Genomic DNA, 22374 nt, shown 5'->3' with positions numbered 1-22374 from the left:
TGTTTGCATTATTTATGGAACACAATTTCATTCTTGTGGCGCATCCTGTTAACCCAGTTTTCCAAGACCTCGGTGACAGTTTCTGGCTCTATCTCATGAATGGCTTGCACGATATTCGTCTGAAGGACCTGAATAGTTAATGAATACTAATACTAAATACTAATTAATTGCAAAATCACTGCCCATAACGGCACCCCAAAAAAAAAAAAGTCTATCGTCCGAAGTCTACCACTGAAAAAGCAGCTGTCACTGTCAAAAACAACAAAATTTCAAAAACACTAGATCGAACACCATATATACTTATTATAAAATTACATTAGTTTATATAAAGTTTGCATTCAATAGCCACAACAATTTTTTCATTTTTTTATAGCCTGTACCCAAAGGGTGAAAGGCTATACTAGTTTTGTGCGAATGTATGTAACATACAGAAAGAGGCGTGGCAGACCCCACAAAGTATATACAAGTATATTATTGATGGATATTATTGACAGGATGACAAGCCGAGTCGATATAGCCATGCCCGTCTGTCCTTCCGTCCGTCCGTCTGTATGAACGCAAGGATCTCAGCAAGAATAACAAAACTTGGTATCCAGATTCTAAGTCCGAGAAAGGACGAGTCTCTGTCTTTTTCTGATACACCCCCCCCCCACTCTTCCGCAATTCGTGTTTTTCATAACTCCCGTAATTCTTGGTATTTTGAACTCAAATTTGTCATCTACATGCCTGCAGCTCTGCCCGCAGCGCTGCTAGCAGCTGTTGTTCTTGCTGCTGTTGAAACTGTATTTAATTTAATTAAATAATTTAATTAATATAATTTTTGTTTAAATGAATTCAATTTTTTTTTGTTTCATTTTCCTTTTTGGTGGGAGATACAGGGTATTTAAAAGTTGAGCCTGCTCGACTTTAGCATTCCTTTCTTGTTTTTATATGAAGAACTTGGAGCTCAAACGACTCGCACGTTTGACGAACTAACAATCCAATTAAACTACCTTTGTAAATGAATTAAATTTTAATTGCAGCTGCGAGAACATGCAGGAGCTCATACTAACGGAGAACCTACTCTCCGAACTGCCCGCCTCCATCGGACGCATGACCAAGCTGAGCAACCTGAATGTGGATCGCAATTCGCTCGAGTATCTGCCGCTGGAGATCGGGCAGTGCGCCAATCTGGGGGTCCTCAGTCTGCGGGATAACAAACTGAAGAAGCTGCCGCCAGAGCTTGGAAACTGTACGGTGCTGCATGTATTGGACGTGAGCGGCAATCAGCTGTTGTACTTGCCCTATTCGCTGGTCAACTTGCAATTGAAGGCTGTGTGGCTGTCGGAGAACCAGTCGCAGCCGCTGCTCACATTCCAGCCGGACACGGATGCGGAAACGGGCGAACAGGTGCTCTCCTGCTACCTGCTGCCCCAGCAAGAATACCAGCCCCTTACCCCAGGTGAGTACAGCTCAGTATAAGTAGATCCCCTATTGGTGCCTGGTGCTATGCTGGAAACAAGTTAGCCGGTGAGCTCATTTCTGCGGCTGAGGTTGTGGTTGTGGCGCGTTTGTTCATTGCCAGCGCCACCGAATGAGTCGGCGACATTACTCGTAATATTTCTGACTCAAAAGCTGCTCCTCCCTATCATTGTGCCATTCTTTAATCTCTGCGCGCTCTTTTGTGTCGATGATAAGATAAGCAGGCGTGGCACCTTCTGCTGACTACATAAGGGCGATGAGCAGACGCTCGCACACCCACAGACCTGCGAGCTCCCTAGTGCCCTCTACACATTATAGTGGGAAATGTTCTCTTTTTCAAAATTCGGGCTGGCAACTGTTTCGTATTACGTATTTATTCCCGAGCAATGCAAAATATAAAATGTATTTGGCAAAAGTTTCTTTCATTTAATTGAAATATCAATGCAAGCACCACTCGCAAATAGACACACACACCCAAATAAATATAAATACTTATCGACATCATGTATTAAATGCTTTAAAATTCTTGATGTAAATTTCTTCTACTTTTTGTTTTGCTGCATCGCTCCATACACACGTTCCAAATGCACCTTCATTCAATTTAAAAACCTCTGATTAATTGCATTAAAGATTACCCACCTGAGACGCTTTATAGATCAAGCGAAAAGTTCGACTCGACGGAATTCTTCAGTTATCAACAGAAAGGTTTGCGTTGCGTCTACTACCAACACGCCTATTAATAACGCCTGTCTGTAGCTTAACCATTTGTAATAGAGTTGTGCGGGCTAGCTACAATTAATGGATGTGTATTGTGCTAATAGTCTATAGAGTATTCAATCTAAATTACAATATTGAATATACACACTTATAATTGTAAGCTCGACTAGCAAACCTACTTATTCTTAGTACTATATAGTAGAGCTGCAAAATAATCGCTCTTAATTGCTTCGATCTGTTTAAATTTATCTCTGCTGCGATTCTCTCAAAGATACTTGAGTTTATACGATTCATCTATTCTCCAAAAACAAATCGAAGCTCAGCTAATAAACACAATATTTATCTATTGAACTTGATTTATTTTAAAGCCGATCATGTTATTATATTGGACCATATTTGATTATCGGGCTGCTGAGCGCAGTTAAAAATACACACACATGCAATACAAATTTTAGTTGCTTTAAGATTAATAGCTATTTGGCAAAATCTGGACGTTATTTAGATTAGCGCAGATATTTTATTATATGGTGCGGCCACAAAATTTGTTCACACAACTCTGATTCCAAATCAAATAATGTTTATTCTCGACTTGTATTAAACGATCGCTTTTGAACTTTTTTTATTATATAAATAAGTATTATTTTACTAAAATTTTCCGATTCTCCCCAAATACGAACAGAACAATATCATAAAATTCTGCTTTTATCTGAACTTTTATTTCCATTATTATTATAGCAATTAAGCAGTTAATAACTTAGTTCAATATTCAAATGTCATAACAAAACATTTATAAAGTTCTCAAAATTTGCCGCACTTTGAAAAACTGGAATTCGATCTAGTCAACGATTATGACAAATATTATTGTATATTGAGAAGAAGTAGCTGAACTAAATGTAGATAGAATAGATGAAGAATAAAATAGTATGCCGAGCAACCTTAAAAGATAAACATTTAAAAGTGGAATCAATTTGAAACGGTTTCCAAATGAAACATTGAATATCGAAGCATACGTATCTGTAACCCAATAACCCGAACCTCCAATAGTCCAGAACTTGAATGTAGCCTACATAGCATAGTACTTTGAACTTTGAACTGTTTTCAATGAAGCCGACACAACTCTAATTATGTACACAGCTTGCAGCATGACTGCCTCTTTAAGAAAGCATGCCGCTCTGCCCCCTTGCACCCCCATCTGCCCCGCTCTGCCCCACTCATTATAACTTGCATGCCTGCCTTATTGAACCGATCATTAAAATCTCATACAGCTGATCTACTATAAGACGCAATTCCGACATTTATTTGAATGCTGACCGGGGTTACAAGTCGCGACTTGGCCAGCGGCATTCCGTGCTCTAAACACCATGCTCTTCTGTTCTGTGAGTTATCAAAAGAGAAAACCAGTTTTGTATCACAACAATGACGTCATACGTGAAATAACAACAAGTATTTACGGGCGTTGGCCACCTCTCTGCCGCGCAACCAGCGAGGTATTGAAGACGCACACACCCAGTCCATTCCCATTCCTCCACCTCCTCCCACTGCCGCCCCCCGATTCGCACACACTTGGGTGGTGCGTGCTCGTTCGATTTGTAGTTTGATTTGATTATGTTATTACAAGTATATAGTATAGTATTGCTGTTTTTATGTTCCATTAATTTGACGGCTCGACTCGACAGTCAGTTCTCTCCCTCTCTCTCCGCAATGATCATTTGTATCCATCGATTGCGCTGAGATCAAAGCTCCGATCAGTTACAAACATTTTGTTTGTTGCCACAAAATACGAGTGTACCCTTTATTCATGTACAATGAATGCTCATGTCTGATTGCGTGCTTGAAGTGATGTCAACATTCATGACGTCATGTGCCTGGACCGATATTGGCTGCGTAATTATTATTACGATCGTGCCGGCGATGCTGATACGAGTGTGGCAATATAAAAAAAAATATATATATATAAATACTGGACGTTTACGAGACCAAAACAAGCCACTATTAATGAGCTGTCAGGCAGACACTTAACAGTGGAACCTCTCAGGCAAATAAAAAATATTACAGGAATTGGCATAAGAAGTGTCTAATGAGGCTGTTTATCAGCAATAAACGAACATAATTGGGATAATTCCTGTTATATATCGATATTAGGTAAATTTGTTGCCTCTTATAAAATGGCTTGTTTTTAAAATCTGAACTGCATTGCTTATGATTTTCCATAGCTTTTTGATATCATTTACTAAATGCCGATGTCTTATCAATATTGACCGATGCAAGTACTATATATATTTTAACCCTTTCAGTCGCAGAGCGACAATGAGTTACAGAAGATATCAATTCGTCTTAAATCTGTTTTCTTTAAGGCAATTGGGTCACGCAACCAGCCATAATCATAGCTCGAAAGGCCCTCTTGAGAATGGTGGCAGATGTCTTTGACAGAATTCGGCGAAATTTCTTCAGTTTGTTTGCATTACAAGTATTTGCTGGTGATTGTCGCATTGAGTTCGCGGGAAGCACAAATTGACTTGATTTATAAAGAGAAATCTTAAGTTTATTCATTTTCGATTTATAGTGCATTATTGTGTATTGGGATAGAGTTGATAGATAAGATGAGTTTGCAAACCCACCTCTTTTTAATCACTTTCCCTTATTATATAGTATTTGAAAATATTTCAATCTCGATTGGGTTAGAGGCTATATTGATACACTATTGATAAGCGACAGCTAACTACGATTTAGTACTACAAGTATTTTGGCTCTCAAAGTATTTTCTACTTTTCAGTATTACTATATATGCGGAAATACTTGTAGTTCGGTTTCTTTCCATAAGTAAGGTGTGAGGATTCCCCAAAATCCGATATGGCTAGATAGGCGTATAAGCTTCTCATCAGTTAATCAGTTATTAAACTCTAAGCTCATTCACGAACTGAGCTTGAATTCAAGAGTAAACCTTAACATGTTTTCAGTTTAATCGTTGGCTTTAATGTGGTAGTAGTGTCCACTACAGACTAACGCACAAGCAAGGTTGTTTGTTTTCTTATTGTTCATTTATTTATTTTTTACACACGCTGCTTTGGTATTCAGAATAACTGTTGTTTGGATTTCCGCTCAATTCGCGCAATCGAAACCAAAAACTAGTTTTATACATTTCCTTGGTTTGTATACAAACGAATGGATTATATCATCGGCTACTAGCTGAGCTATTTTTGGCCATATTTACATCAAGCTCCCGAGACAAGCTTCGATGGCGACGTTTTTCAGCTCAGCTCGTCGGCTGTGAATGAGTGTGGCTCTCAAATAATGTTTACTTGAACGTATTATCTTCTCCTACTGGGGCTCGTATTTGCTATTTTATAGACTTAACACTGATGTGTGAAGCATGTTCAAGATCAAACGCATTTTATTGTTTTCAATAGACTGGCTGTCTGACTGGCCGTCTGTCCCCATTTATGTAAGTCGCGTCGCTAAACGCCGCTCAAATTATCCAATTAAGCCATAGGGAGTCAAGTCCAAACGCCTAGACGCCGTCGCCGACATGAAAACAATGACGAAAAATAACGACACCAGGCATTATTGTTATTATTGCTAGTTTTTTCATTTACATAAATCTTCATACTACTTGTATGTGGCCCACATATGGACTCGGTGCACAGTATGTACATACATACGAGTATGTGTGTATGTATTAGGCCCATTCTGGCTGACCTAGCCGAATTTAATCGGCAGTGTTGATGACACACCCCGCTGTGTGCATAGCACGGTTGGAAATATGAACAAACTAAGTTGAGATAACGCTTAAAGCGATGCAGCAGCGACAATTCCGATATGTAGAAGCGTTGCCAGCCTATCAAATCAATCTCCAAATCTGCAAATAAAGGCTATTGATTATCAGGCACAAAAGAGCGCTTCTGACACCATGGCATTAAATCTTATAATCGTTCACTGCCTTTATGGTAAGCATCCGGATGACCTCAGCTATCCCTTAAATATTCGTAATTGTTCACTGGTATTCGCTTCTGTAGTCTGTTTTTATACCCTTCGGGTAAAGTAGCTATATTCTCAATTACATGACGATAAAATTCGAAATAAAACATGCCAACGGATCACTCCGTCCGTCTGGATGAGCGCCTAGATTTCCGAAACGGCTTAGCCCACAAAAACCAAACTTGGTCTGTAGATTAGGGATATAAGCTTAGATGTAAGCATCGACTCTCGTGCATATCGATGCTTCTTAAATAAAAAAAATCGATGTTTGAACAAAATTAGACTTTCCGATCAATGAGAGACTAATTTGTGTAGCAAGAAATATGTAAATAGTCCGCAAAAAAGTGATTGGCTCTTAAAAACTTGAGATACGTATTTCGAATTTGTTCTATTATTTAAATGAATTATTCTCAAACCCATCTCCTCTGTAATTTCGTTGGAATCAAAAATCAAAAAGCGCCCCCAAATTTCCGATGTTAAGAGCAAACAGAGATGCATCTTCGATATATGGTATTGCATCGGTCATCGATAACAGTTGCATCGCTATTTTCTTACATTAATTTCTCTAAATGGAGATTATTTGTAGAGGTAAAACACTTTTTGTTAAAATAAGCATATTAACGAAGAAGAAGAGCAGTTTACAAGTATTGTCGCCTCTAATAAATCTTCATTTCAAGAACATTATAATACTTGTAGTATAGAATTGTATCGTTTAACTGCAATCAACCATCAAAATGTTTCCATTGGGCAGCAGTAGACGAAGTGACGACAACAATGTCTTCGACTTGGTCGCGCTTCTTCTTTTCTGGATTTAAAAATTTCGTAGTTTGTCTCGCAGTGCCAAATCAGTAGAGACTGTGAGCTTGGACGTGGCTGGATGGGGTTTGGGGTTAGGGCTGGGGATGCAGCTACTTAAGGCATAAATCTAATTCCGTCATAAACAACAATTTGCATCTGTTTATCGGAGAGCCCCTCCAACAATTGCTGCTTTTGTTGTGCCACAGGTTATTTGCTCGGGGGGTGGTGTCTGCTGATTACCCACATGTTGCAACTTTTATGTTGTTTACGCAGCGGTGTTAAATTTATGACACACACACACACCACACACCATGACTGATGAAAAGTGCTTAGACGAACTGTTTACGAGAGGTGGCTGTCCAAAATAGTGCGGTTCCCGTTCTTGTTGTTGTTGTTGTTGCTGTTGCTATTGCTTTTTAATTGCCAACAATAACGTAAATTTATTGACTTTGAATTTGATGTCTGTAGCCCGAGTAGCGAGAGCAGAGGCGTACAATGCGTTCATTATAGAGATATCAGTATACCACTTACACATACAAGTATATGCATACCTAACCATCCAGCTATGATCGTCTTAGTGCATGCTATATACTAGAACTACTATTATGTGCGATCCACACAGCCATTTATCAGCTATTGATTCGAACATTTTGCACTTTATCGCAGCACGCGACCTGGAATCGGACTCCGAGCCATATGAGGAGCGCGAGCCCTCGCGGACTGTGGTCAAGTTTTTCGAGGAGCCCGCCCAGGAGAAGGACACGCCATTTGTGCGCCAGAACACGCCGCATCCAAAGGATCTGAAGGCCAAGGCGCAAAAGTTGAAAGTGGAGCGTAGTCGGCACGAGGAGAATGCCAATCTGGTGGCATTGCCCGAGGAGGTAAGAAGGCGCAAGCAAACAAATTAATCGGCTTATTGTAGAGAGCGTGTATTGCAGTACATTTTGGCGGTGTTGGGCATTCAATCGTAATTTTCCAGTATTACTCTATTCTATTCATTTATACCATGTACTTAATGTTAAGTGCTTTCTGTTATCCATTTACCTATCTATCTATCTATGTATGTACGAGTATGTAATATTTTTTTAAGAATAATAATGCCTTAAAATTCTTTTGAATTCTTTGAATCTTTTTTATTTCTTACATTCGCTTTACATTTCGTTTCACATGCCGCTGTTAATTACATACTTCGTCTGTTAATAACATTTTTATTTTCTATTAACGCCGAACCACTATTTTCATAGAATGGACACAGACCAGTCGTGACAGAAACCACAGCGGAAACGCGAACCATATCGAATAATCACCAGCAGGTCAACACACCAACGGTGTCGCAGCAAATACAACAACCAGCTGCTGTGTTGAATTCCAAACAGCCAAGTGTGGGCATTGTTTCACCAACGGGGACAGCAACAACAGCAACACCAACACCCATAGCAGTGCCACAAACCGCACAGGGTAACTCACAGCATGAGTTAGCCGCTATCAACAACAACAATTACAACACAGCTGCTGCAACAACAACGCCGATTGCAGTTGTAGCAGCCACGCCCGCCGCCTCCGACGTTGGCGCTAATGACGAGCAGGAGGAGGACTTTGTAAGTGTCTCCTCAAAAGCAGTTTATACTTCTGGTGCTGAACATGTAGTTTACTTTATTTTTTAACCCTAGGAGTCCGAGCGGCGTGTTGGCTTCCAAGTCGAGGGCGAGGACGATGATTTCTACAAGCGTCCGCCCAAGCTGCACAGACGGTAAGTTGACTATAATAGACTCATAATGTTGGGCCAGCTGTGAAGTACCGTTTACTCCTTGAAGGGACACACCCCATCATCTGAAGAACAAGCGTGTCCAGCAGATGACCGATAAACAGGCCACCGAGATATTAGCCAATGCCCTGGCCTCTCAGGAGCGCAACGAACCGCTACCCGTAACCCCTCAGCACTCACTGACCAAGCTGCAATCGCCCATTGAGGAGAATGCGGATGCAGAGCAATTAGAACAGCTGCAGCAGGAACAGCAACTGCAACAACAACAACAACAACAGTCCTTCAACGCCCCCCTCACGCCCTTAGCAGCAACAACTGCTCCAACGTCCGAGCAGGCGGGTGAGTGTTTTTTTTTTCTTTTTCCCCTTTTACTCTCTTTCTACAAATGTCCAACAACAACAATGCAAGTATAGTTCTCGTCGAATGTTAACCCATGGTATGCCAAATAATTTTAATTAAATTATACATCGAAGCACTTCCGTAAAATACTTGTGTGTAAATGCATTGCTTTCTCTATTATTAAACAAAACTACGTAGTTGGCAAGAAAAACTTAATGCTCTATAAATAATAATCAATAATTTGATAGCATTTCGGCACGCCGCCCTTTGAGGTGTTAAATTTTTACATTACGTCTTTATCAGCACGGAAAATCAATATACAATCGATATATGTCTCAATTCTCCATGCGCTCTCTTTATACTTTTTACAATATACATGTGTATTTGTACATACAATAGTGATCAATGAAATAGGTGCATTAACATAAATATGTTAATGTTTGCGAATGTAAATAGTTGGTATTCCCGCAACTTCTGGTTGCTTTTCCAGAAACGATACAAAGTGATCCCTAAAATATTTTTATATTCAAACATTATTGGTTGCTTTATTTGAGTAACATTGTAAATTGCGATGGGGAATATTTAGTTCTAGAGATGGAGTCTGATTGTCGTACTTCATACAAAATAAATATTTAGGTATTTATTGCACACATTTTTGCCAACAAATAAGTATTGAATGAATAACAAATACCCAATTCGATAATGTTCACAAATTAGACATACAATTTTCTCAAATTACAAGTAGATCTATAGTATGTTATGGCTTTAGGACTCATCTTTGGGAGTTCAGGATTATATAGTATTTTCGCTTTCAAACAAAGCTCTACTGCGAAATGCAGGCCTCTTCAGTTTGAAGCGAGCGGTGTACCTTTTGCTTTGATCATGACTGTATGTAAAATAGTTCCCATATACTATGTAGGTATGCACATACATACATACAAGTATGTATGTATATATAGGTCAGTCATGTTTTATGGCCGCTGACGCTTGCATACTAGGTATACTATGTATATCAGGTCTTCGCTTTATGGCTGGATAAGCATTAAACTTGTGATTCATAGAGTCCGCCTATATCAGTATATCAGTCACCGCTCGCCAATTTAATGTTCATATGTACATATGTATGTATGTATCTAGCGGCAAGAAAGTGTAGTCTAAAAATAAAATACGCCTGATTTTGTATTCAACTTCCGACTTGGAAGCCGAACTTAATTACATAATAAAATCAGAGGCCAAAGGGACGGCGATTAAAAGCGCGTTATTACAACAGCTACATACATAGGTCGGCCTACAAGCATACCTACTCGTACATACATATGTACATACATACAAACATACATACGTGCACGAAAATACTTACATGCGCGCAACAGGTAAACAACATCAATTTGGCCCAAAATAGCACGCACACAGAGAGAGACCCACACATACGTATGTACTATATATACAGCTATGCTGGCTTATGTACAACGGGCTTGTTTATAATGCTCGAAATCTTATCAGCTATGTGCTATCTGGATTGCGGCTTGCAAAATATACGAAGAGGTGCTGATAAACCAAACAGCCGCTGCACATACATACATACAGTGTGTGTATAAATACACACACACTCACACTCCCATTCACACACATGAATGCACACCGATAGAGTGGATATGGAGTGAAGAGGAGAGCGTAACTCCACTCAGTGGAGAGTGCGCCGAGAGCCTGCCTCATTACAATTGAGCGTAGAGCGGGCAGGCAACAAGTTGAAAAATTCGCTTGACAATACTAACAAGAAGAAAGAAGCAAACAAAGTAAATGAAAATGAAATGAACCGCTAGCCGCCAACACTCACCTGTGAGAGCGAAATTTATTTATTTTTTAAAGAGAGTGTGAGTGTGTGTATGTGTAGTGTTTGTATGTGAGTGCAATTGCCATTTGGCTTTGGGCTTGGGGCTTGGGACGCTTTGCACGCCCGCCACTCATTTTAGTCATTTTTTAGTTACGCTTACGCTTTGTCAACGTCGCGAGCGCGCAAAGACGACGCGACAGTCTGCCTCTATATTTTTATTATTTGCTTATTATTAAAGTTTATTGTTTGCCTGCTGCGGCTGCTGCTGCCAACACACACAGCACACAAGTATAAACAGGCACACACTACTCACTCGTATAAGACGTAAAAACAATAACAACGCACATTTTTTGGCCACCTGAAATTGCACTTGAACGCGTCGGCGTCGTCATTATTATTGTTGTTGTTGTTGTTGTCATCGCTGTTGTCGAACTTGTCGCGACCTAGAGAAAAAATTCAACAATGGACACAACTTCACATGCCGCTAAAACTGTGGGTGTGAAGAAGCAAAAATGGGGGGAATGCTGGCAGCAAACACTTGTGCGCTTAGTCATACTAAGTATAAAGCCAGCGCGTAATTACAAAAATTTTTGGCAAAAGTGTGAAATACAGTCAAGCTGCGCACAAACCTACCTATAGCTCGGCGACTTTTACGAAAGTGCTATATAAGATGCACTATTAAGCGAGCAGATAGACCGAATCTTTTCAGCGTCTCTGAACTGAGCTCCCATGGCTAGTTCTTGATAGCAATTCCTCCAACGATTTATTCGAATATGCCTGTTGTAATGTCTTCCAATGCCATCTAAATACATGAGTAACATATTCTGAAAGATGAATGAAATATGAATTAGTAGTTACTTTTTTTTAAAACAAGGTTGAGTTTTTCACAGCGATGTTATTCCCTTACTTTTCATTCAATTGAAATATTTTGCTGTCTACTGTGGTATACTCGTATACTTGTGAAGTATAGAATCTCAGAGTTCTCCGAGGTGAGATTGTAAATAGCTAAAGGTTCAATTAATCATCCGTCTTTAAGGCACAATTCGAAAAAACTACTACATATAAACATTCCGTTTCGATAATACATAAAATTTTGCCAGATCGAACCGAACCACTGCCAAGTAATTGGAAAAAGCTATTTGACTTCAAGAAATGTATTCGACAAAATCTAAATTGAAAACTAATAAGTGTATGGGGCGATCAAAGGTACCACAAACTTATACATACATATGTACATACTACATATTTATATAGCCACTTTGTTAGGTAAAGGTAGTTCGGCTTTATTAATATCCCACTGTGGTCACGGTCTAAACTTTCAGGTGTGCCGAGCATATTGATTTTTTTCTTGCTCTCTGTTATATCTCCCCCACTTTGCATTTTTGCCGCTCTTCTTTCTTCTTTGGGGGCGTCGTCAGAGTGTCTGTTATAATTCGCTTACGGGTCGTTAGTCTGCTGCTGCTAAAGGAAAATTATTGATAAAAGCGTCTAGAAAGTTTTTGCACTCGCACACCCACACACACACACGCGCACAAAGCACCTGCCGTGCGTTGCACATACGCATCGTATGCCGACGAAAATTGAATTTCAAGTGCAAATAAGCAAGCAGTTATATGGCATAGTGTGTGTGGCCTTTAAATGTAGTTCAGCTTGTGGCAAGGCCACATACAAACACAGATCGACAAACACTCGTACTCTTGGCACTTCCGCGCCAGACCCGCACAAAGAAAGTCCAACTACTGGAAGGTTAAACGAGGCTCATCAGCAACTTCCCAACGAGCCAACCGAGGAACCAACTATCCAACATTGTCGCCATTGTCGTGCGCCTTGAAGCACAAGAAGCTTCCTTTTTTGAATGTTTGCCTTCCACATACACACGCACACGGACACGCAGAGCACACATAGCTTCAGCTTTGCAGCAATTTGTTGCACTTTTATTTGCATTTGGCTGCAATTCATACGCAGAAATGAGCTCCTTCAGCAGTTTCGTAGTTTTTCGACTTGTTTATACAGATTCGATGGCGCCAACGAAGATTGCGAAAATGGTCTGCATTGCAAACATAACGTTTCAAAGCTATTTCTAAATCCGCGCACTCATAATAACAATAATATTAAATAACGGTATTCGAAAGGAAAATGTATAAAACCAGGGCTACTTCTTACTTGAATAGCATAAAAAAACCGGGATATTCTAAAACATTAATTATGCATTATAATGAATTGGTTTTTAAATTACAAATCGAATTGGCAACCTTTATCTGAAATATTTAAGATTCCAATACTTACATTATGAGAAATAGATTCCATGGTATAATATTTCAAGACTCAAAAACTTAAGGAAGAAGCCTTAAACTCAAACTACATCTCCAAAATATTTTTTTGTTCTGTCAAATATTAAATTGCTCGAAAGGATCTAAACAATAGTGCTTGAGACCGTGCGATGAAAAGTTTATTTATGTCAGTGGAACTTGAATAAGATTCCCATTTGGAGAAAATGATTAAAGTCAGTAAATAGATTAACTGGTCTTAAATTTACTTCTCTTTCTTTGGTAGTATAGGGATATAGGAATATGGGAACTTAGTTCGAACAACTAAGAATCTTTCACTCCAGCATAGGAATTGTTCCTTCTCTTCGATTGGATTCTAAACTTGCACCACTGTGCAATGACTTCCACCATTCGCTTTTGGCTGGCATATTTGCACACTACAAACACTAACACGTTAGTGTGCGTGTGTGTGTGTGTGTGCGTTCGAGGGTGTGTGTGTGGATATCCGTTTTCCTGAAATTTCTTGTTGGCCCCCTTTTTTTGTGTATATTTCGGTATTTATTCTATTTTTCTTTTGGTTTGATCTGCTGCGCTCTGGCAATACAATCAAGATTTGCGGAATTTCTAGCATTCCTCTTGGTTGCTGGCTGGCGGCTGTCTATGCATGCTCATGTGTGTGTGTGTGTGTGTGTGTGTGTGTGTTGCTGTTGAGCCTTGGAGCTTGCAATGCAAACAATATGCTGCATTTGCAGCGTATCAATGCTCACAATTTCCTTCTGCTGCAGCTGCAACAGATTCGCAAGACGAACTACAACAACTGGCTTAACAACAACAACTGCAACTGCTAAATTCATTGTGGGAAGTCGGGGGCGCCTCACTTGCCAATAAATAACCCGTTGATAACCTTAAGGCATGCAATTGATTTTTATGTAGCTGCCTTGCCTAGCATCCACCCTTCCTTCCCTCTTTCCTTCCCTTCTTTCTTCATGCATTCATTCATTTCTGCAGCGCACCATCGTCTTGGCCGGCAAGTCACGCATGTGTGGTGCGTGCGAGTGTGTGAGTTGGTTTGTCCTGATTGGCTCGCCTTTCTTCGCTGCCATTTTGCTTACTTATTGAACTATTGTTATGTTTGCTTATACTTTTGTGTTTGCTCATTGTTATTACAAACTACTTGTATACACTGCTACATGTTGTTGGCCTTTTGTTACATTGTTTGCCATCGCCTCTCTGCCGCCCTGCTTTTCAATGGCAAATTCAATTTGTGCCCAAGTTTCTTTTCTCTTCAATACTCTTATATCTACATTTATTTATTACACACCCTTCTCTGCTAAGAACAGTTTAAAGTATTTGCATTATAATTTGATAAATTTTCCATTAGACAAACACGCCCACCCACATACACGTATACACCCGTATATATGTATATGCATAAGTATATTCAACGGTAGTTATTGGCGGGCAACTGTTAATGAAATATGCCAAGTGCGTCAGCTTTTCCAGCGCTTTTCACAGTTGCATGTTAAGTTTAGCACTTCCCTGCCCCTCCTACATCCACATTTCAAGTCACACCACCAACTCACTCACTTGACACATCGCACACAAACAAAAATGCAATAAATGCCAGGCAGACATTTTACAATTTTCCACAATGTTGAAGCTACTCTTATTGCAAATGCCTCTGAAGTTGGCGACAGATTTGAATGTGCCCCTTAAAGTGCTTTGAGTCGATGTCGTGAACAAATCGTAAAAGTTAAAAAGTAGTTGTACTTTCTGAGATTTGAACTGTGCCCAACTCCTTATTATTAATTGTTCTGGAACTAAAAGTTATTATTTTTGGAAACATTGCTACTGTCAAACAATATGCAGAATTTTCAATACACTTCATTAGAAATGAACATGTTAATGGACTGAAGCATAAAACTGAAACAATTCATTAAAATGTAGCCATCGCAGACCTTGGAACGTCCAACAATGCCGAGGGCTTTATTCATGACTCTCTAACAAAAAAGGGTTTTGGCAATGCAAATGCAAATTAAAGGCTTTTTCGCAAAACAAATACTGCAAACGACTTGTAAAAGGATTAAGTTTTGTTAGTTTTTCGACTGCGGCAAGAATGCTTTTCATTTAAATTGAAAATGTTCTATATTTCGGCTCTTTTAAAAAGTAATTCAATGCTCAGAAGGATTTTAGTTTATGGCTTGCAGTTAAACCTGTTTTTTTGTTTACTATAAATTATGTTTGGTACATTTTCCAATTGATTCATGATTATGTTCAACTATATTGGTTCGCATTATTTATCGGTAAACTTAACTGTTTACTGCTCAGTAGTTTCGTTTAAAATTGGAACTACTTGTATTATAGCTGTGGTGTACGTAGCAAGTTCGTTGCCGCACTTCTCAAGCCCACAGCGAACAAATTAATGTCAAGGCAATGATGTCATCTATATTTCTTTTTTAAGCCCATTTATCACCTGCCTGCCCACAACTGATATGTTTGGGTCGCACACGTTTTCACACCCCCTATCCAACTGTCGTTCCCCATTGTCCCGCCCCTGAATTCATTCCAAATTTTCAATATCAGTTCTATGTCGTGGCTTAAGAATTTTGATAAGCAGACAGGCAGGCATATACGAGCATTCGAGCAGCAAGCCATTACATTACACATACGACAGGTGGACCAAGGTCAATAGCTAGTAAAGTACAGTAAAGTGCAGTTTTGTGTATTTGTACACATAATGCTTTCAAAAATTCAGTCCGACTCAGTTACCTTTTAACTACATTACGCTCACTCTGTCTCTTCCACTGTTGTTTAATCTCTCTGTGTGGGTTTTATTTGCTTTACGACGCGTCATTGGAATGGGCTGTGTCTTTTTTACTGCAAGCTCTTATCAATTGGGCTTTAAGCATTCCACCGTTGTGTTCATTGTGGCTGTTGTTATTGTATGTTGCTGATAAGATATGTGCACATACACACACTGACACACATGCTCGAACATTGCCGCACAACATAGAAATGAAAGATGAAATCATTTAAACGATTGGCCACCAAACCCAAAAAAAAAGAGCCAACTAGAAATCACAAACAAAGCTGAACTGTTGATTGTTGTTTTTGTTGCTTTTGCCTGTTGGCTTTGTTGTTTGTTGTTTCGGCCTACCTTACTTTATTACCCGCCCGACCAAATATTTTACAGAATTTATTTCATTATTTGCCTTTGCTTTGGCTTCTATTCATTTTTCGGCATGTCATAAAAAGTTTATTCATTAATTTTTGTCACCACATTCTAACGCTCGAATTCCACTTCGACTTTGCCTTTGAATTTGTTTTTTTTTCTGCGTTGCAATTTGTCAATAAAACGAAAAAAAAAATGAGAGAAAAAGAGTAAAAATGGCAGCGCACGCATTCGCTGGCAGGCCATTGGCCGCCATTAATCATTTGTGTTGGCCCCATTGACCGTGTCAAGACCCAATCGTCCTATTTGTTTGGCACGTGCCCTCCAGGCACCACAAATTAGATCATTAAAGGTTTCATACCCATTTCAGTCAACTCTTCAAAAATCAAACGTAGTGGCATCAATTGCTATCCGTTTTTATTCAAAGTGCCTTTTTTTTTTGGCTCGAGAGTAGATTACAAATTTGTTTGGTCTATATACCTAGCAACCGATGAGTATTTCAATTGAATTAATATACTCGTATATTTTTTGTAGTTTTTAGTGATGAAGCAAATGTTTCTGCCAAATAATTGTAAAATAAATTGTAAATAGAAACAATTACAATTCCATTTGATATTTTTTCCTATGAAGCTTAAAATACTTTTCGTGATTGAAAACACACAACGTCATTAAAATTTCAGAAAACTCGACCAGTACGAAAGTATTGGGACACAATCATGACTTAATACATTTATAAATGTGTATCAAAAATGTAATGAGCTTGTCGATGTCACGTGTCTAGGCAAATGTCAGCCAAATGGGAGCTTTATAGCTCAGAGCTAAGAGCAACGCAATTAAACACTTGATCTCTAGCTCTTGATTGAAAATGCCAATGTAATTAAAATCGATTGGTCGCACGGTCGCTCGGTCGCTCTGCCGGTTGGTCATCTGCTGTAGAAATTCAATATCATTACTGATGGCTTGACATAGGTCCGCCCAGTCCTAGGCTGAGGCTCAAACTCAAACTCGGGCTTCAGCTCTGTCGCCTGTCAAAAGAATCATCAGCATTTCGTGCAAGCGCCTGCCAGCACATGGCAGGACTATAAATATGGAGAATCTAACGCAAACTTTGTTGCATAAATTTGTGGCACATTAAATTTGCATAAAAAGTGCTTCAAGTTTCACTCAACGGTTGGCCAATTTGCCAAGTTAGCCAAATATCTCCAGTATGCAATGTCAATGAGAATGTGGACTCTGAACTCTCGACCGCCAGTCTCACCGAGTGTCTCTTATGCAAGACAAAACGGCAACAACGAAAAGCTCCTACAAGTATGAAATATGATTTCTGCTGTTGGCATGCGTCTTGTCTCTTGTCTACTAATTTCTGTGAATGTACAAGTCCGAATCGAGCTCCTGGCCTTCCTTTCTGACAGTTGCTCTTTCTGTCCGAGCCACAGCTCTCCTGTTTGTGGTCTTCGGTCATTTACATATAAATAACCAACTGGCGTACTCACACTCAGCCTGCCCGTCGGCATGTCCCGTGTCAAAGTAACAGCAACTTGTTATTGCGCGCATTGATTTACTGTCTCTTGTATCCATGAGATACATTCTAATACGTTTGGGGAGCTGCGCTGCGCTGCAACATCTTTGGCGTCTCGATGCAATCATTTCCCCTCTCTGCCACTGCATTTCGCATCTCCGCCCCATTTCTTCCACCGTCTGGTTCCATTTTAATGATTTTCAATGCATTACAGCCCGCCTTATGAGTTTCTGTTTTTTAAGATATTTAAATTTTTATTCGTTTTTATTTATGGCATTTATTGCGGCATATTATTGCACGCACTTCATTGAGCGAGTGCCGGCACGTGTGCTGAGTTATGAGCGCAGTATGTGTGGGTGGATGGACGATTTAGGCCTTTAAAATACTGTCGTTAAATGTTTAAGCGAAATGGCGTCCTAAGCGAGTGAAATGAAACTGTTGACTGTACGGAAAGGGAGCGGGGAGAGGCAACAAGGTAACCTGTTGGGTGGGAATTTAATACTCGAGGAAGTTCAACAACTTTTGTAATCTTGAAATTACATTAATGCTTATAGATAACGGAAAAATGTGTAGATCACCAACGATTTTAAATACGACATAAAATATAATTCATTCAGTATTTTCAGTATTTTGTTATACTCGTATCCACGAATAAAATCATCGTATTGTATTTGAAGTCAAATAGAACTAGTTTTGAGCAAAAAAAAACCGCATTAAACAAACAAAAGTCGTTTGCATAGCTACAAATTACAATCCTGGATTCCCATAAACCACACGTTGCGTTAGAAGGGTATCAAGAAACTTGCGTAGGCCGACAAAATTTTGCTTTTTCTGAACAATTTTTTTTTTTATTACATTGAAGCTGCCGCCCTTAGCTTAGCCTACCTATGTACATATGTGTAAACGACTGCAACAAGCTTGCAACACACACACACACATACATACATGCGTGGCACTCTTACATTTGTCATATAACAGTCTGCCTTCTCCCGCCCACAACAGACGCACAGACATCCGAAAAATCGTATTTTGTTTTATGCCTTTATTTTGTGATATTGCCATTGTTGTCGTTGTTGTTGCTGTTGGCTTTGCTTACTTGCCGCCTCTACAAAATATGTGCTCAAAAATCCATAAAATGTTTGCACATTGCAAAAAGCAACGCGCATGCTACTCCCCCTTCGCCCCTTCGCCCTCTCGCCCTAACCCTCGACCCATCTGCATTGTTATGTATTTTATACATTTGCTTTTGTAAAACCTTTAAGGCTACTTTATTTTTATGGCATGTGACATTTTGTTGCTCTGCGTTTTATTGCATTATTGTTTATAACGCTGTTGCTTTTTGTATTGAAAATCATTTTCTATAGAGACAGCCACAATAATAACAACAAAACCAGCAAAAAATTGTGCCAAAATGGAAAAATGTTTGCAAGTTCTTCAGCTTATTTAAGCGACCACTGCGAGATGGCTAATAAATAATAAGCCACAGCAGACGTGCCACAATAATCCGATACTAATAATAGCAACGGGAAGCTCAGCAAATAGCGTATTTCGTACAACTATTCGTATACTAGGTCAGAAACAATCAATGAGACTCAGTTACTAGCACCATTGTGTGCAAAATAATGGCAATACGAGAATATTCCCATTTAGCGGTATATAAATACATTTGTATTGTTTTGAACGAAGAGAAGTAATTAAGTATTTAAAACTAATTGTCACAACATTTAAATATTCATTCTAACAGAAAAGAAACTTAAATTATCTTGAATTCCAATTGAAAGCAAAAATGTTGGTCTGCTTCGAAGCTATACCCTTTATTTCGTTAGAAATAATTTTGTTCATGTCTTAAAAATGGATTGTGAATTTATATCACAGCCTCACATAATCCTATAATCATTAAGTTCCCCCACAACAAAGCGCATTAAAACTAGACAAGAAGTGTAGATTGGTTTCTTGGCATCGCTGGCCTGAAAGGACAGTCCGTCAATCAAAGTCCATTACTTGGCGACGTGGTCTGTAAATTAATGTTGCATACTTCTGTGCGCGGCGCAGACAGACGAACAATTACAGATACACAGTTGGCTTTGCTCAAATGAACCGCCCACTCTTATTTATCTGTCCTATTGGGTTTGAAGCCCACAGATTTATTAAGTGCCATTTCTAGAAGTTGGGCCGCTTTATAGGCAGACGGGACGCTCCGCCTGTTTTTCGTCTGTCTGTGTGTCAATGTTCGTGCTTTTTAGCTGTTGATTTAATTATCAATCCAAAGTTGCTTATTGCTTACTTAAGCACGCTTTTAATGCTAAACAGCTGAGGATAGGCCATTGCTGCTTTGCCTGTACTCAAGGTCGTTGGCCATTGTCTTGGCCAGGTTGGCGTGTCTGTTGAGCAGGTCGGGCAACAGTCGCTTCATTTGTTAGCGCCCTCAGTTCATTGGCCATGAAGTAGCTGCCTCGTCTCTCTTAGGATCTGGCCCAACCTGCACGTTTGGATGGTTTTTCTTCCCCTATGTGGTGCATAAAAATTACGCACCAATTTCCATGCAATTAATATGTAAATAATGCCAGCATCAATATTTGTGCTACTCATTCTTCTTTCTATGAGAATATTGACCTTGCAATGATGTATAAAATTGCTAAAGAAAATAAGGCAGTTTAAAAACACAACAAATTGTAATTGAAAAAAATAATGAGATGGTTGCTCTTGTAAATATATGCAAGGGTGTTATTTGATTTGATTTTCCATACAAATGCACATGAGTTGTGCTGCGCATGGAACATGGCTAAAAAAATTCGGAATTCACTATGACGGATGATGATATAAACGTGATTTATTTCTCACAGTAAGCACAAGTAAAGGGAACAAATTCTACCACAACTCTCTATTGTACATTTACTTTTCGATTACTCCATCGTGTCATATTAATGAGCTAATTTTTAAGGGGGTTATTTAGAACTAAGAACTCATTTCAAATATCTTTTTTTAGAAAGCTTTTCGCAATAGAGAAGTAAGACTGTAAATACGCCTCACTCCCTTTACAGTGAAAATGCACGGGCAATAGAAGAAGTCTAGGCGGGTATTTGTTATATTAAAAAGTGCATTCAGATAAAAACCCATTGAACAACAAAAGGGAAAACAAAATAAAATATCAGCTTGTTAAACATGTTCAATGTCAAAATCAAAGTCAAAGAGGGCAACAATACGTTGCCACGCAACAGCAATCGGAGCATGCTTTCCCAGAACAGTGGGCGTAACAGTCCCGCTTTGAGCAGCCTCCGCAGCTCGCTGGCCTCTTCCAATCGCAGTCCCAATGGCTCGCTTAAGCGGAAAGACAAACGCGTACGCATTGTCACCAGCTATGATCCGCTAGATCTCGAGTATGAGCGTCGGCGACAACTACAGCAGAAGTACGGTAAGATAGGAAGCCACCTTGAAAAGCAATCAGAACGAAATACTTGCATTGTAGAGCAATTGGAATAGAGAGAAAATTTAAGTTAAAGCATAGTAATTTCAAGAGCGGTTTTCTTTAACAGATGCACTCGACGGCGTCACGGAGCTGCGTGTGGAGCAGTATGAAATACATATAGAGCGCACCTCTGCCGGACTGGGGCTGAGCATAGCCGGCGGAAAAGGTTCCACACCCTTCAAGGGCGACGATGATGGCATATTCATATCGCGCGTTACCGAAGGAGGTCCGGCCGACATGGCCGGCCTTAAGGTGGGCGACAAAGTGATCAAAGTAAACGGCATCTCGGTGTCCGATGCGGATCACTACCAGGCGGTGCAGGTGCTGAAGGCTTGTGGTGCAGTATTGGTGCTGGTCGTGCAACGCGAGGTGACGCGGCTCATTGGACATCCGGTGTTCAGCGAAGACGGCAGTGTGTCGCAGGTAAAACAAAACAATCGGACGACAGCTGAGACAATATATATACCTGATTATCTTGTAGATATCTGTGGAGACGCGTCCGTTGGTGGCTGAGGTTCCTCGCGTAGCTGCCACACACGAACGTTATATACCGCCGCCAATTGAAATAGTTCCAGAGCAGAATCAGCTGTTGCAGCACCAACTACAAACACAACAACAAAATCAACAGCAATACACAGCTCCAGTTGTGCACAGCTACTCGGGCAATGTGTTTGCAACGCCCTCGACTGTTTCCGAACCCGTGTCTAACGGCCTCACTGAGAATGGAAAGGTAGAAGTCATCCTATTTAGTGCGTTTGTGACTCGTTGATTGATTTCTGTTGTCCTTGCGGTGGCTTTCTTTTTTGTTGTTCTTGCAGGACGCACCGTTAAGCTATATTCAGTTGCACACAACGCTCATACGCGATCAAATCGGCCAGGGTCTGGGCTTCAGCATAGCCGGTGGCAAGGGCTCACCGCCGTTCAAGGACGACTGTGATGGCATTTTCATTTCGCGCATCACCGAGGGCGGCCTGGCTCATCGGGATGGCAAGATAATGGTGGGCGACCGAGTCATGGCGGTGAGTATAAAGCGCACACGTAATAACGCCCCCTAAATGGCT

At 39.9% G+C, this 22374-nt stretch overlaps 1 protein-coding gene across 16 annotated transcripts in view; it reads left to right on the top strand.

Annotated features, from left to right (window-relative positions):
• Nucleotides 1-22374, top strand: part of LOC115620830 (protein lap4) — a 91705-nt gene that overhangs the window by 30129 nt on the left and 39202 nt on the right. For 13 of the 16 annotated variants that reach the window (XR_003995247.1, XR_003995246.1, XR_003995239.1 and 10 more), the window contains exons 5-12: nucleotides 1023-1441; nucleotides 7618-7832; nucleotides 8196-8549; nucleotides 8622-8701; nucleotides 8766-9055; nucleotides 21381-21736; nucleotides 21795-22043; nucleotides 22132-22332. Coding sequence is in view for 4 of the 16 variants with exons in the window: in XM_030514261.1 (XP_030370121.1) it covers nucleotides 1023-1441; nucleotides 7618-7832; nucleotides 8196-8549; nucleotides 8622-8701; nucleotides 8766-9055; nucleotides 21381-21736; nucleotides 21795-22043; nucleotides 22132-22332 (2164 nt within the window). In the remaining 12 variants the exon portion in view is untranslated. Of the gene's footprint in view, nucleotides 1-1022; nucleotides 1442-7617; nucleotides 7833-8195; nucleotides 8550-8621; nucleotides 8702-8765; nucleotides 9056-20887; nucleotides 21260-21380; nucleotides 21737-21794; nucleotides 22044-22131; nucleotides 22333-22374 lie in introns of those variants that run through there. The other 3 variants (XR_003995243.1, XR_003995245.1, XR_003995248.1) reach the window with 3 other exon arrangements.

Source organism: Scaptodrosophila lebanonensis, unplaced genomic scaffold (assembly GCF_003285725.1).
Source record: "Scaptodrosophila lebanonensis strain 11010-0011.00,11010-0021.00 unplaced genomic scaffold, SlebRS2 tig00000024-arrow-pilon, whole genome shotgun sequence".
NCBI classification, from domain to species: domain Eukaryota; kingdom Metazoa; phylum Arthropoda; class Insecta; order Diptera; family Drosophilidae; genus Scaptodrosophila; species Scaptodrosophila lebanonensis.
The sequence above is the reverse complement of the archived record's forward strand: the minus strand, read 5'-3'. Positions and strand labels throughout refer to the sequence as shown.